The 15,394-nt window shown below is 42.5% G+C and overlaps 1 protein-coding gene across 2 annotated transcripts in view; it reads left to right on the forward strand.

Moving 5' to 3' along the window:
• Window positions 1–15,394, forward strand: part of PPP1R21 (protein phosphatase 1 regulatory subunit 21) — a 188,354-nt gene that overhangs the window by 81,083 nt on the left and 91,877 nt on the right. For both annotated transcript variants that reach the window (XM_029593392.1, XM_029593391.1), the window contains exons 12-13: window positions 11,656–11,792; window positions 14,455–14,547. In XM_029593392.1, the coding sequence (XP_029449252.1) occupies window positions 11,656–11,792; window positions 14,455–14,547 (230 nt within the window). The remainder of the gene's footprint in view (window positions 1–11,655; window positions 11,793–14,454; window positions 14,548–15,394) is intronic.

The following is a 15,394-nucleotide window of genomic DNA, read 5'->3' on the forward strand; positions in this document are numbered from 1 at the left end:
AGGAAGATATAAGGCAGATAACCATGCCAGAAGAGATATTTAAAAGTGATAATTCAGAGGAAATGAAACAAATCTCTATGAACATGGAAGATGTACGTGGACAAATTGACAAACTGAAGAGTAGAAAATCACCTGGACCAGACGGTATACATCCCAGAGTGCTGAAGGAACTGAAAAATGAAATTGTGGACCTAAGAAATATGTAAACTATATAATTAGATCAGTTACCGTATCTGAAGATTGGAGGGTGATCCAAGAAACTACAGACCAATGAGCTTGACATCAGTTTTGGTTGGGCATAGTTTAATGGGACAGAACCAACATGGATTTAGCCAAGGGAAGTCTTGCCTCTCCAATCTCCTACATTTTATTTGAAGGTAATAACAAACGTGGATAAAAGTGAGCTAGCTGATATAATGTATCTGGATTTTCAGAAAGCATTTGACAAAGTACCTCATGGAGACTCTTGAGGAAATTAAAGTGTCATGGGATAGGAGGCAATGTTCTGTTGTAGATTGAGAACTGGTTAAAAGATAGAGTAGGGTTAAATGGTAAATTTTCTCTATGGAGAAAGGTGAATAGTGGAGTGCCCCATGGATGTGTATTGGGATCACTGCTTTTTAACATTTATAAATGACCTAGAGATGGGAGCACTGAGTGAGATGATGACATTTGCTGATGCAAAATTATTCAAAGTTGTGAAATAAGAGGATTGTGAGAAATTGCAAGAGGATTTTGCAAGCCTGGAATACTGAGCTTCCAAATGGCAGATGACATTTCATGTAGTCAAGTGCAAAGTGATGCATATAGGGAAGAGCAACCCAAATTATAGCTATATAATGCAAGGTGCCATCAGCCAGGAAAAAGATATAGGTGACGTCATGGATATGTTGAAATCCTCTGCTCAATGTGCAGTGGTGGCTAAGAAAGCAAATAGAATGCTAGGAATTATTAGGAAAGGAATAATGCTTCTGTATTGCTCCATGGTGCAAGTGTACCATGAGTATTGTATGCAATTATGATCACTGCATAAAAAAAATCTAGAATTAGAAAAGGTGCAGAGAAGGGCAACCAAAATGATAGAGGGGATGGAATGATTCCACTATGAGGAAAGGCTGAAGAGGTTAGAGCTCTTCAGCTTGGAGAAGAGACAGATAAAGAGAAATATGTCTATAAAATGAGTAGAGTGAAACCGATAAATGCAAATTGGTGGTTTACTTTTTCATAAAGTACAAAGGCTAGGGGAAGCACAGTGTCTCAAATGTAATATTAGGTATTACATTTGAGACAATTAGGAGAAAACAGTTTTTTATTCAACATATAATTGGATTCTGGAGTTCATAGCCAGAGGATTTGGTAAAAGCTGTTAGTGTAACTGAGTTTAAAAAAAAAAAAAAAAAAAAAAAAGTTTGGACAAGTACCTGGAGGAAGAAGTCCATAAATTGTTAACCAAGTAGACTTAAGGAATAGTGCAATTGCAGCATGGGATTTATTTACTGTTTGGGATCTTGCCAGGTACTTGCGACCTGGATTAGTTATTGTTGGAAATAGGATACTGGGCTTGATGGACCTTTGGTCTAACTCATTGTTGCAAATCTTATATCCAGGGTCCCCTATCTCCTGGGACTTTGTGGCTATAGAAAGGGCCATAAAATGTCACCCTCCTCACGCAATTAGATTCTTACCTCAGAATTACTGTGGGAGACCAGGGGCTGGGTTGAGCCTCAGCAGTATCTGATGGCCCGCACATCTCTCCACAAACTGCTGCTGCCGAACTGTGTAGTAATTTAAAAACAGCAGCAGTGGCTTCTTGAGCCACTTCCTCTTCAGCTGCAGCCTGGGGTTGGAGTGTCACGTTGACTCACTTTGCACCGCATAGTTAATAGCTTGATGCTCTGGCCCCAGTCTGCAGGTGAAGAGGAAGTAGTTCAAGGTGCTGCTGCTTTAAAAAAAAAAAAAATTACCACGCCCAGATCGGCAGCAGCAATTGGTGGAGAGGGGAAGGTGATATGCAGGCTGATGGATTGGCCAAAGATCAAAAGGAGAGAGAGGGGAGATTGACAGCAAGAATAGGTTGGGGAGAGAGGATAAGTGGTGAGGGGAGAGTTTCATTGTGTATGTGAGAGGGGATCTGGGATGTAGGTGTGAATGAGAAGACTGGGGGGGGGTGATGTAGGCTGTGACAGGGTCGGGTAAGGGGGAGGTTGTGAGTGAGGGGGATGAGGAGAGGGTGTGGGGGACTATAAATTGAATGAGAGGATTGGAGGGATGTAGAGATGGTGTAAGAGGGTTTATTTGAGGGGATCAAAAGTGCAGGAAGACTGAGTGAGGGGATGGGAGAGAGTGTGAAGGAGAGAGGATAAGTGAAGGGATTGGTGTTGGGAGAACAGGTGAGAAAGTGAATTCACCTACCCTTTCCTGATTCTAGATTCCCATACTTTTCCCTATCTCTTCCACACCCTTCTGTCCTATCCCTATCTCTCCCTCCTGAGATCCTGTCTTCATCTTCTTCCAGCAAGACCGTTTATCCTTTTCCAGTCCCTCAGATCCCCTTCCCCTATTCTGTTCCCATCCTCCTTTCTCAGCATTGATCATTAAATCCTTTCAAATCAAAAAAAGAAAACATATAAATTATCTAGACACACAAGTAATAGTAAAATAGAGATTTACATTTATGCAATTGTATTCAAATGTGTCACAGAATAGGCACAGAATTGTGTAACTCTTGCTGCTGAATTTACCCTTGACCTTCCACAGGAAACTGGGAGCTCTGATATCCATTGCATTAGCCTTGGAACTTTTATCCAGTATCTCTCCTAAAATCCTTGAAGAAAAAATGCCAAATAAAAGTAAAGCCAGTGAGTGTGCCAGTGAAAGAAGCAAAAGTCTGGATTCTGTCATGACTGTAGACTTGCCTAGCCTTGTGTGGTGTTTCCTGTTTTCTCTGCCCTTCAGTGACTGAGAAAACCAGAAATATTCATGAAGATATGGTATCCCAGGCCCCAAGCTTCAGTAGTATTCACTGACTTGTTCAATTCCTATTTGCGGATTTTTGTAAGAATATTTGAGGTAACATTGGTTAACGGTATCTTAAATTTAGGGAATGTTACAAAACTTTAAAAACCTTATTTTAATAAGAAATGGCACTTTATAAAGGCATATTTACAGGGATTGATATAAATAATAAAGGCTTGTGTCAGTCAGTTGGTCATACTATCATATCTGTCTGTGGCAGGTGGTGCCTGTGAAAACAGAAAACATGCACCACACCATGAAAGGTGCACTGTGCAAAGACTATAGGCTCTGTGTGCAAAACAATGTTGTATAGGTGCACAGTCACACAGTAACATAGCAGTGATGGCAGAAAAGGACCAAAATGATCCATCCTTTCTGCCCAGGAAGCTTAAAGTTAGTAACTGCACTCTGCAGGTTACGCCCATATTTCTCTTAAGGGTTGTAACTGTTGCTCTGTATAGATATCTCCAAACCTTATGGTACCCATAGAAATTTTAGCTAGTAACATTTTTTTACTGTGTGATGAGCTTTCTTAACTTCATAATGTTGCTTGACACACACAGGCTGTTATTGATCAGACAAACTGAGCAATGCCGGGTAATGTTTGCTAATATGCCCTGTCACTCATGCTGGTAGACACAGGGACAGGCAGGCATCACAGGCATGCACACTGGCTTTCACACACAGGCGTTTGGAGACCAGACTACCCAAGCAACTCTGGGCACTTTTTGCTATAAGGTTGTTATGTTTTTCACAAGGTTTTCATAACTGCTGCTATGATTCATCATTTGTATAGCGCTAGTAGATGTACATAGCAGAGTTCAAATGTTCTTAAGAAGCAATCCCTTTATGGAGCTTAGATTTTGTTCCAGACACATGGAGAAGATAAGACTTTAGAAAATGCATTTATTATAGTAAACTTGGTAAAACTCAACATGGCTGTGATCAGAGACTGCCAAGGTTTAAGATTTACAAGCAATCTCAAAAAATTGAGTTCTAGAGAACATGATATGCCAGAGGATAACAGGCAGAGACTTTGAAAGTGAGGGAGCATGTTTGTTCATAGAAAATTAGAGAAAATGACCAGTAAATGATTCATGCCAAGTTTAGTACTGACAGTTAAGCACATTAAATATTCATTTACAAGGTAATATTTAAAACCAGATTTGAGTATTAGTTGAAACAAGTTAGGGTACTGCTCCCATTCATTTCAGTTGTTACTCACTAGTAGCCAAAACATACTGGAATCCTCCTAAAACAGGGCTTCCCAAACATTTAACCAATCTGACCCAATTTTAGCACTAGGAAACTCGCATGACCCCAGAAGATGTCCAAAACTAAGTATCAGGGATGTGGTTCCGTTACAACAGTCACTCTTCTCACCCTTCCTGCATGTCAAGCAATCCCCACTTTCAACCTCTACCTTCTCTCCAGTCAATCCTTTCTCTCAACCTCCAGCCCTTCTAGAGGACCTCCTCTGTTAACCTCCTCCCTGCTATGGTGGAGCCTTTGAGTTCCAGTTCTGCAGCTTCATCTTACATAGTTATTGTTTCTCCAAATTGTATATTCAATGTTAATTTATTTGGCTATCATCTGCCACAGAGTAGCCTGTTTCCTATGTTCTTTCAACCTTCTTTCTCACAGTTCCTTACACCCACTCCCCATCTCCCTGTTTAATGTAACTATCTTCCCTATGTTCATTGTTTTGATGTAAAACCGATATGTTCCCACTAATATCGGTATAGAAATTTAATAAATAAATAAATATTCTTTTTATGTATTAAAGGACTGTTTTCCCTTTGTTTTCTTTTACAGAATTAGTTTGAGTATCCCTTCTAGGATGATGGTCTGAAATTTTTTTGCAGTGTTGATTTTACTTTTGTTTTTGGTTTGTTTTTGTTTTTTTCTTGTGAGCAATGTAAGTGATTATCCTCTCAAGATTTCTTGAAATATAATTTTGAAATTAACTAAAAAAAAAAAAAGCCTTCTTCCCCCTCCAGTGGACCTACTCTCTTAACTTCTACTCTAATTGATCCCCTCTCACCACTTCCAGCCCTATTTTTATATTCTGCAGCTGATTGTCTTTCATCCTCAAGCCCTTCTTATAACCCCCCCCCCCGCGTCAACTGATATTCTGCTCATTTTCATCCCCCATCTCTTATTTTTCCCCTTTTACCTTTCACCTCTAACTCTTCCCTCACCTCCCTCTCCCCCAGGCTGATTCCTCTCTCATTCCCCCAGCTCCTCTTTTATATCCCCCTGGTCAATCTTGTGTAATTCCTCCACAGCCAATCCCTCTCCAGCTGATCCAAAAATCTCAAACCCTTCCTGCATCTGATCCCTCCCTTCAGTTAACCCCTCCTGCAAACATCTCCCTGGCGAAGGTCATTGGCAACATTTTCTTTGAGCCCCAGGAGAAAGTTGAATGGCAACTGGTTGGAATAGAGGGCAGACTGATGAACGGGGCAACGTTTTTCTCTTGGAGGTTCAGCGGTGAGTAAGGAGAGCGGAGCAGTAGCAATTTCCTCCAGCCTGTGCATACTCGGCCTTCCTCTCATGGTAGGTCCCAGGCCAGACTGTGATCCGCAAGCGGCAATGGCATTAGTAATGAAAGTCAGCGCAGGGCCTGTGAGCCACTGCAAGCTCAAGGCCCTGCAAACAGCCCTTACCCTTTCTCACACAGGGCTTCCTGTTAACACAGGAACTCATGCAAGGGCCTACAAGTGCCTTCTGGCCTGCAGGCCCCTCGTTGATTTCTGCTACTAATGCTGCTATTGCTGGAGCCCGAAGAGCGCTGCCATTTGATGCATTTGTGATCCCATCTGGGGTCCCGACCCACAGTTTACACAATAGTTCTTAATGTGGTTCTGAAAGATGCTCTTTTTCCATTTTTGACTGCAGAATATATTAACATCTAGGTAAAAGTCATATGTATATTAAAACATTTGTTAGAAAGGAAGTTAGCCTTGTGCAAAGCATGACAAGGGGTGAAGATATTTATAAAATGTTACATAGATTGAAAGTAGTTCAAACAGCCGCTGTGAGCAATAAAGGCTTTCTAAAAATCAGATGTGCTCAAAGCGGTTGGGGAGATGATTACAGCCTCTTATGGTAGTAAGTAAATATTCACGAAACAGCTGGTATGCTAGTACTTCATTTCTAATATTTTATTATGATCTCATGTTGACAGCTGACATTTTGGAACCAGTAGGAGACTGTCGCTGGGCTTCTACATGATTGCACATCTGATTCCTATTTAATAGACACTGTTCTTTCTCCAGTCTCAAATATTCCAAAGATCACTTTCTGACACAAGCGTACACAACTCCTGTATTACTGGCCTGCAAATTACCCTGCTTCATATGCTTGATGGATATTCCTTGCAAATATCCAGAAAATTAGTAGGGATGTGCTTAGTTTGAAACAAAATAGGAAGAAATATTGACACTTCCTATTTTGTTCCATTATGTTTTCAAAATGAAACAATAGAAAATCCAACAAAATTTTGATTTTCTTGGTTAGTTTGCAAAGAAAAAAAATAGAGCATAGGGCCTAGATATAGGCCCAGGCCTGACACCAGGACCTCATCCCAGGCCCAGAAGCCATCCCCTAAAAACTTGCCGGGGCTGGGAAACTCTTCTTTCTGTACTTAACCACATCCCATTGCGGTTCCGCTAATGTAGCCAGCCTAAAGACCAGGCCCCATCCAAACAAGGTGCAGGTTCGACACCAAGATCTGACATTGGGGCTAGGCCAAGGAACAGGTCTGATGTCAGAGCCCAGCCTGGAGGCTAGGTCTCAACACGGAGGCCAAGGACCAGGCCCAAGCCCGATGCTGGGTCCCAGCCTCTCAGTGTTGAGACCTGGTATCTGGGCCTAGGCCAAAGCTCTGGCATTGAGAACTGGCCTCCAGACTGTGTTCTGGCATTGGGCCTGGGCTTGGGACAATGGCTCGGTATTTGGCCTGAGCCCAAGCAGAGGTCCTGGTGTCCTTCTGGGGCCTGGGCCTATGCAAAGCTGAGGCTTTGGGCCTAGGCCTCCTCTTCTGATCCCTCTCAGATTGGTAATTGAGGACTGCAGAGGATACTGGCCCCAGCAGGTTTTGGAGGGTGGGAGGGATGGCATGCAGGAAAGTCTCAGGAAGCCCAGTTTCAGTGTTTTGGGGGATTTTTTTTTTTTAGTTTTTTCATTTCTGTAAGCTACAAAAATGAAATAAACCATTAAATGAAATATATTCATGAAGGAAAATGAATTCTCCCAGGACAAGCAGGATGGTAGTCCTCACATAGGGTGACATCATCGGATGGAGCCCTATCATGGAACACTTGTCAAAGTTTCTATAACTTTAACTAGCATACTGAGCATGCCACTAACCCTGCATCCAGCAGAGGTCCCCCTTCAGTCTCTTTTTTTTTTTCTGTGCAGTTCTCAGGAGCTCTGTGAATTTCTCACAGTTTTTTCCTCACGGAACGTTTTCTCAGAAAATTTCAAAAATTTTCCCCTTCCCGGGGTCCCCATCGACCTACGCTAATGTCAGTAAGTTTACCATGCTTCTTGCGGTCAGTTCCTGGCGGTATTTCCATCGGTACCCGACGACCACCGACCGCACGCTGCCTTTTTTTCCGAAACGGTGACCCGTTTTTGGAAGTGCCCCTAGTGTCCGAGGACTATGTCCATTACAGACCCTCATGACGTCTGTGTCTTATGCTTGGGGCCTTCTCACGATGTCCAATAGTGCACTAGTTGTGCCCCAATGACTCCAACAGGCTGCTGTGCCCGCCTGGAGAAGATGGAGCACCTGTTCGCCTTTTAAGTGCTCGACTCCAGCCAAAAGTGCACAGTCGTAAGCTTTCCTCTTCATCTACTCCTTCTCCATCCACGTCTCAACATTGAGACGCCGGTGACCGGCCGCCACTGGCATCATCTCGTTCAAAAGCTTTGACATTCTTGTCCTTGGCGCCGGAGAAGGACCGGGTTGAGCATCACGAGAAGCACTGTCATCTGCATCGACGCGAAGCTTCATCCGATGCCGGACGGACAAGCTATCGACCTCGACTGAACCGCCATCCAAGAAGTCCCGGGGAGAGGATCCCCCATCCTCCTCTGGACCCGGGACACCGAGGCGTTCCCCACCTGCAATGGAGCTGGGAGCTGAGATTCCACAAATTCTGGTGGACCCTCAGTCAACGCCTACTCAGCCTCCAACCCTGGCCGCTGTTACCAACACCAGCCTTCTAGGAGGAATTTGACCGGATAGTCCAAAAGGCAGTACTTCAGGCGCTTCGAGGATTTCAATCACCGCCTGCGCAGACTCCCATGCCGATGCCTGACCCGGTGCTGACTATGTTGGCTCCACTCCTCGAAAGATTGGACACCCTGATCGGTGCACTTCCATTGGTGCCCGTTCCTTCCGGACCAGTGGCGCCTCCGAAACCATCGATCCCTCCACCGGCATCGATCCCGGTTCCATTATCTTTGGATGATGAAGAACTGAACTGACATGCTTCTCCTTCCTGGGAGCCACTGATGCCAGAACAGATTCTTGGGCCATTGGGGTTTTCTTCCACCCAGATGACCATCGAGAACACCAATGCCATCGGTGCCGCCACTTCCTCCTATCTTGGTGCCTCCATCCTTTCCATCAGTGCCACCTCCTCATCTGGCTGAATTTGGACTTCTGCCTCCATCTGAAGGCCTGCAGGGTGGAGGAGATCCACCATATGACCCTTGGGGTGATTCCTCTGACTCTCAAGATTCTGAAGACCTTCTGTCAGAGCCTTCACCCCCAGAAGAAAGATGCTGCTCCCCTCCAGAGGACCTCTTATTTGCCAGCTTCATAAAGGAGATGCCTGAAGCCATCCCCTTTAAATTGCAAACGGAGGAGGATGCCAGGCATAAAATGCTGGAGGTACTTCAATTCGTGGATGCCCCCAAAGAGGTAATGGCAATTCCAGTTCACGAAGTTCTGCTTGACCTATTACACCGTACCTGGGAACACCCTGGCACAGTGCCACCAGTCAATAAAAAAAACAAAACCCGACACTACATACCTTGTTCAGTCAGCTCCGGGTTTTCAAAAAAGCCAGCTACCCCACCACTCAGTAGTGGTAGAGGCCGCCCAGGAAAAGGCTAAGAGATCCCGGCCTCATTCTTCTGCCCCTCCTGGCAAAGAGCAGAAATCCTTGGACGCCTTCAGCTGAAGAGTTTTCCAGGGATCTATGTTGATGGCACGTATAGCAGCCTATCAGCTATACATGACGCAATACACCAGGAATCTCTGGAAACAAGTCCAAGACTTCATTGAGACCCTGACTGAAAAATTCCAGGAAGGATTGTCTACCATCCTCCAGAAGGGACTCAATATTGGCAAAAACGAGGTAAGAGCAGCGTATGATATCTTCGATACCGCCTCCAGAATGTCAGCGGCAGGAATAGCGCCAGACGCTGGGCATGGCTCAAATCCTCATGCCAGGAAGTCCAGGACAGGCTGGCTGACCTTCCATGCACAGGGACAATTTGTTTGGCGCGAAAATTCAGGAGACAAGACCACCAAGAAACCTTGCGCCAACTCTCCACTGTCCCCTCTGACTTCTTGTCTACCACCAAAAGAACATTTAGACGAGAACCTAGAAGGCTAACCTACAAACCACATAGGTATTACCCTCCTCCATCCCAGGCTAGACCGACCAGACCCTCTCACAGAGGTCAGCCTCGTCAACACAGGCCCTCAAAAGCCCAACCAGCTCCTCAGACTGGTCCTGCATCGGGGTTTTGACTTCCATCTAGAGAGCAGCAGCCAAACCCCCCTCTAACCAACTTTCCTGTGGGCGGATGCCTGTGCCAATTTGCCAACAAATGGCACACAATCACAACAGACCAATGGGTCCTTTCCATAGTAGCCCACGGTTACCATCTAAATTTCCTTACACTACCACCGGACTCTCCACTGCGTCCGGCGTGGAGTCTAACCGACCACACTCCACTTCTCAAGGCAGAACTCTCAATCCTCCTGCAGTCCAACGTCGTGGAACTGGTTCCCCGTCTGCAGCGAGGAAAAGCATTCTACTCTCTATTTCCTGATTCCAAAAGTCGGGTAGAATACATCCTATATTGGACCTCCGCACCCTAAGCAAACATCTTTGCAAGGAAAAGTTCAGGATGGTTACCTTGGGCACCATGCTCTCTCTCCTCCAAAAGGGAGATTGTCTCTGCTTTCTAGATATTCAGAAGGCTTATGCCCATATAGCCATATCCCCTCCTCATCGAAAATATCTGATTCATTATAGTTCAGAGCCATGGCAACGTCAGTGGCACACCTCCGTTCTGTACCTATTGCTGACATCTGTAGAGCTGCCACATGGAGCTCTCTCCATACATTCACAGCTCATTAATGTCTCAACACGGCTGGCAGACAAGATTCTGTCTTTGGCCAGTCTGTAACTTGTTTCCAGTTTAATACCCAACTTCCTACCTACGACCCACTGTGAATTTCAGCCTGCCCTCATAACCAACAGCACCCCTGTTCTTGGTTCTGTTGCACATCGTTGGATGCTTCTTGGTTGCCTCTATTCGGGCATCGTGTAGCTTGCTATTCACTCATATGTGAGGACTACCATCCTGCTTGTCCTGGGAGAGAGTTGCTTACCTGTAACAGGTGTTGTCCCAGGACAGCAGGATGTTAGTCCTCACGAAACCCACCCGCCGCCCTGTGGAGTTGGGTTTGCTTATTTTTTCTTATTTTCTTATTTTTCGCTCGTACTTTTTGCTACAAACAGACTGAAGGGTGACCCCTGCTGGATTTATTTATTTTATTTATTTATTTTTATTTATTTAAGAACTTTTAATATACTGATGTTTGTGGAGCACATCACACCGGTTTACAAATAACTCGGAAAGGAGGAATTACAATGAACGAGGAGAGGGGAAAGGGGCAGATGATAAAAAAGGGGGAAGAGGGGGTGGGCATAAGAAAAGAGGTAGAAGAGAAAGGGCAGAAGGCGAGAAGAGAAACAACAATGGTAACTTAGGTAACTTACAAAAATTATTAAACAAAGGTAACTTGAAACTTATTAAAAAATAATAACTTTATGGATGCAGGGTTAGTGGCATGCTGGGTATGCCTAGTATGCCAGTCAAAGTTCTAGAAACTTTGACAAAATTGTTCCGTGATTGGGCTCCATCTGATGTCACCCATATGTGAGGACTAACATCCTGCTGACCTGGGAGAACACCTGTTACAGGTAAGCAACTTTGCTATCAAAATTTTTTTTTTCCCTGCATATCCCTAAACCCCAGATATGTTTGCAGCCCTCAGACTAAAATTGTTCCTCTTTTCTAAAACATCTGCATTTGATCAAACAGTTGGAAAAATGTTGATTCCAGCCAGTTAATAGTATTGATATTTTCAAAGAATCCAGCTTGATTTTGTAATCTATGCTGGTTGTATAGTAGCTAAGACCAGCACAATTTACTATGGCCAGATATCAGTGTACAGAGTTACTGTGCATTACATTACACTGATTATATTTTACAGGGATTGCTGTAAAACTAGGAGATTGGAATTGGATTTCTCATTCAGTGTATGAATGATATGCACGTGTTTTCAAGGCTGACTTGTTTTCATGTACTTCTGACATTTAGCTTAGAGGAAGAGTGTGAGTTCTCACTTTGCACACCAGCTTTGAGAGCCAGAAACCTGGAACTCCACAATGATATGAAAAGGTTGACCTCAGCTTTCGAAAAGCTATATACATACATCAGTCTTCTTGCCTTACCAAGTAAGTGGCCAATGGTGGCTCAAACTAAACGAAATGTTTGAGTAGAGACTAAGGCATGCTAGTGGTTTTTCCAAAATTGGCAGCCAGAGATCTATATGATCCTTACTAAATTCTTGTTTGTGTACAACAAAAGCTATATTGAAATGTTTGTTTATGCTTAGTTATTCTTTAAAAATATTGTGAGTGTATTGGTACTGGTATATATAGATTTAGTGTCAGCAAGAATGTGATACTGCTAAAATGGACTCGCACTAAATCTGTGAATTTACGCCAGGATTCACACATTCTGGCATATGTAGTTGTACTAGTTTTACCAAAAAATCATACATGGAACCGTGTTGAGAAAGTTGCGACTCGCATACTTTCCCAAAGTGAACTCCAGCTTTGTTCATATCACTGCAATCTTTGTAGGTTGTAATAGTTCTTACTGGCATCACATTAATAGAGGGATAGTGAGAAAATCAGTTGTCCAAATTTGTGATCTTTTAGATATGTTTTTAATTGAATCTGAAGGATGTCACAAACACAGCATTATATAATCCTTAGACTGTTCTCCGACATGGATCGTGTTTCGATTAACTGTGTTGGGAGGGACTTCTAATCTGCGTACAAAATTTAACTACAATGAAATATTAGGATTGTTTATAGCATCAAAACTACACACCCATCAAAACATGACAAAATTTGAAAACTACATTGCTTACTGGATTCAAACGCTTGGTCAATTTCGAATGGCACATTAAAGAACACTTGTGGTCTTCCAGGAATTTAAAAGATTTACAGCGAAAAGCACGCCAAATAGAGAATCATTCGATCAAAGCTGTCAATGAACAGTAAGAAAATTATTCACAATCTTAAAAGCAATAAGCAGTGTGGAATCAGAAAAAAATCAAGATCAGAAAAATACAGACCAATCCATATTGGTATTGAGACCATGGGGAACAATTGAAATCGAGTGTATGAATCTACTTTTGCTCATATTGGATTAAAGTACGGGACTGGTCGCCAGCATGGGAGGGATGACACATCAACTGCATACACCACACTTAAAATGACCTAATGTAGTGAGACACCTCCAATAATTGGGAATGAACCACTCTTTTTGATATTGATGCCCCGCGACCTGGCTATCAGTGGAAGGTCCTGAAAAACATCCTGTTTAAAAACAATGAAGTTGTGTGCCCCCATGGTTCAACATTATCGAGTTTAAACATAGTTTTGACAATCTGCAATGGAGTGTAATTGAACAAATATCCAACATCAATCGGGGAGGTGATATACAATCACGTTTGAATTATTGTGAGGCATTCTGGATTTATACTCTGTACAGTGGTTCCAAATGGTATGAATGAGGAATTGATTTGGATATCTCTGGTATAATAATAATCGGGATATTTATTCATTTCCGTGTATTTTAAAGAGGCATGAATTCAGCAGTGCCATGACTGAATGGTCCTTTTTGAATTTCCTACAAATGTCATTGGTTTTACACACTATCAGATCACATGATAGATATTTAAAAGGAATGGGTGCTATTAAGCATTCAACTTAAGCATTCACTTTTTGATATGGAGAAGAGCTTAAGGTACATAATTGGCAAGATTGAGTAGAGCATTTTTCTTGATGGAGTCTGAGTCGGCACGATATAAGAGAATTTCCCCTGATGGAGTTCATCTGAAACATGACCATGTTGGGAGGACAGTAAGATATTGCGATCAGATGCCTTGGTTTCATTTTTGGATGATGTGATATTTAAAACCCTTGGGTAATGGTATTAACTGGACACTAGAACTGTTTGAGTGCACTTTTTTCTAAGAATTTTTGAATGAATATTTTTGATAAGAACTTTTTTGATTTGCATTTAAGAAAAAATTGTATCTAAAAATTGTTTAAAAAAAAAAAGAAAGGAACCGGATATGGAGGTGGTTGGTGGTTAATATTTAAATACTTAGAGGTACTGATTACTGGTGGCAAGTTTGAATTATATATGAAACCAATCTCTTCATCAATAATTTTTTAGAAACTCAACTCATTTATATATAGAATACAACTTATAGGTTGATAGTCTGTTCATTCAGTATAATATTGTAGGAATGGTGTGATTTTTGTATTGAATAGTATTAGTACACCTTCTTTAGTGGTAATTATTATTTTTGGTTTTTACCTTTTAAGCTTAACCAGCTATATTCAAAAGAATATGGCTGGCTAAGTGGAAACAGTGTCTTAAACAGAAAATGCTACGTAGGCCAAGTGGCTTGATTCTTCTCTTCCCTGCCAATATCTGAAAAATGGTTCTTACTGGGATGAGCCTCCATCACCCCAAATGCCCTCCAAGTAAACTTGAAAAATAGAAAATGCACAGGTCCTGTCACCAACCTTTTCTTCCATCCATAACACTGAAATGCACTCTCCTTTACCTCTGTTTCCCTAACCCTAACTCTCCCACCTAAATCAGCGGCTTCCAATCTTGTCACTCTTCATTTGTTGGAATGTCCATTTCTTTTGGGAGTTGAATAACTGTCAGCCTGAATTTATAACACAGATAAGATTTTGGGAAAGGACTAGTTTAGTTAAGCTGCTTTAAAGATGCATTATTTTTTTAAATGTTTTGTTACTGCTTTTAAGTTGAATTTTATGTATGTTTTTTTATTGGTGGTTTTAGGTTCAAAACCTGAGGGATTGCTTCAAGCAAATTACATTTCCATATTTACCCAGCTTTCTGCTGCTCTTCATGGACTCCATGATATTATGAAAGGTGAGGGTATTGTTTAGTAGAACATGATGGATACTGGACGGCATCCGGTTATGTTTCTCAATTATAAACATGTTTCAGATTCAGGATTCCAGCTAAATGTTGATACAGAGACATTTGTTGTCTTAAATTTGAATTTTGGGTGCATTTTAAATTTTGTTTTTATCATCCTGTTACATGAGGTCAGACAAGTGGGTTGTTTCCCCCTCAAGCCAGCAGATGGAGGCAGAGAACACAGTTTTCTCTGTGACATAAATACTCCTTACATGTGGTGCAGCCCAGAACTGCATCCAGCAAGATGGTAGGATGGTACTGGTGGTATTGTAGGGGTTTTCTTCTAGGCCTGCTTTAGTCTTTTGAGTTTGGTAAACTGGGAGCTTTGTTTCACAGTAGTCTGAGGGCCAGGCACCTGATTCCTTCCAGGATATTGTGCCCTACTGAGGAAGTTTCCATTTTAGGGGCAGGGATCCATCTTTTTGGGGTCTACAAAGCCAAGATCTGACTCAGCTGTCCCCTCAGGGGACAGTTCCATGTGATGATCAGAGTTGCAAGTGCTGCTCCATTTATTTCATGGTTCCAAAGGAGAACAGCTCATACAGGCCTACTCTTGATCTAAAGGGAGTAAACAGCAGTCTGTGTCTCCCATTAGAGAATGGAGACCCTTTGATCAGTTCTGTTAACAGTACAGGAGATGAATTTCTGGCCTATCTGGATCTTTCAGAAGCATATTTTCACATTCTAATCATGGAGGACCATCAGAGGTTTTTTGCTTTATGAACCAGCATTTTCAGTTCAGGCTGCTTACTTTTGGCTTAGCCACAGCTCTAAGAACATTCACCCAAGTCATGGT

Source organism: Rhinatrema bivittatum, chromosome 3, assembly GCF_901001135.1.
Source record: "Rhinatrema bivittatum chromosome 3, aRhiBiv1.1, whole genome shotgun sequence".
Taxonomy (NCBI): Eukaryota; Metazoa; Chordata; class Amphibia; order Gymnophiona; family Rhinatrematidae; genus Rhinatrema; species Rhinatrema bivittatum.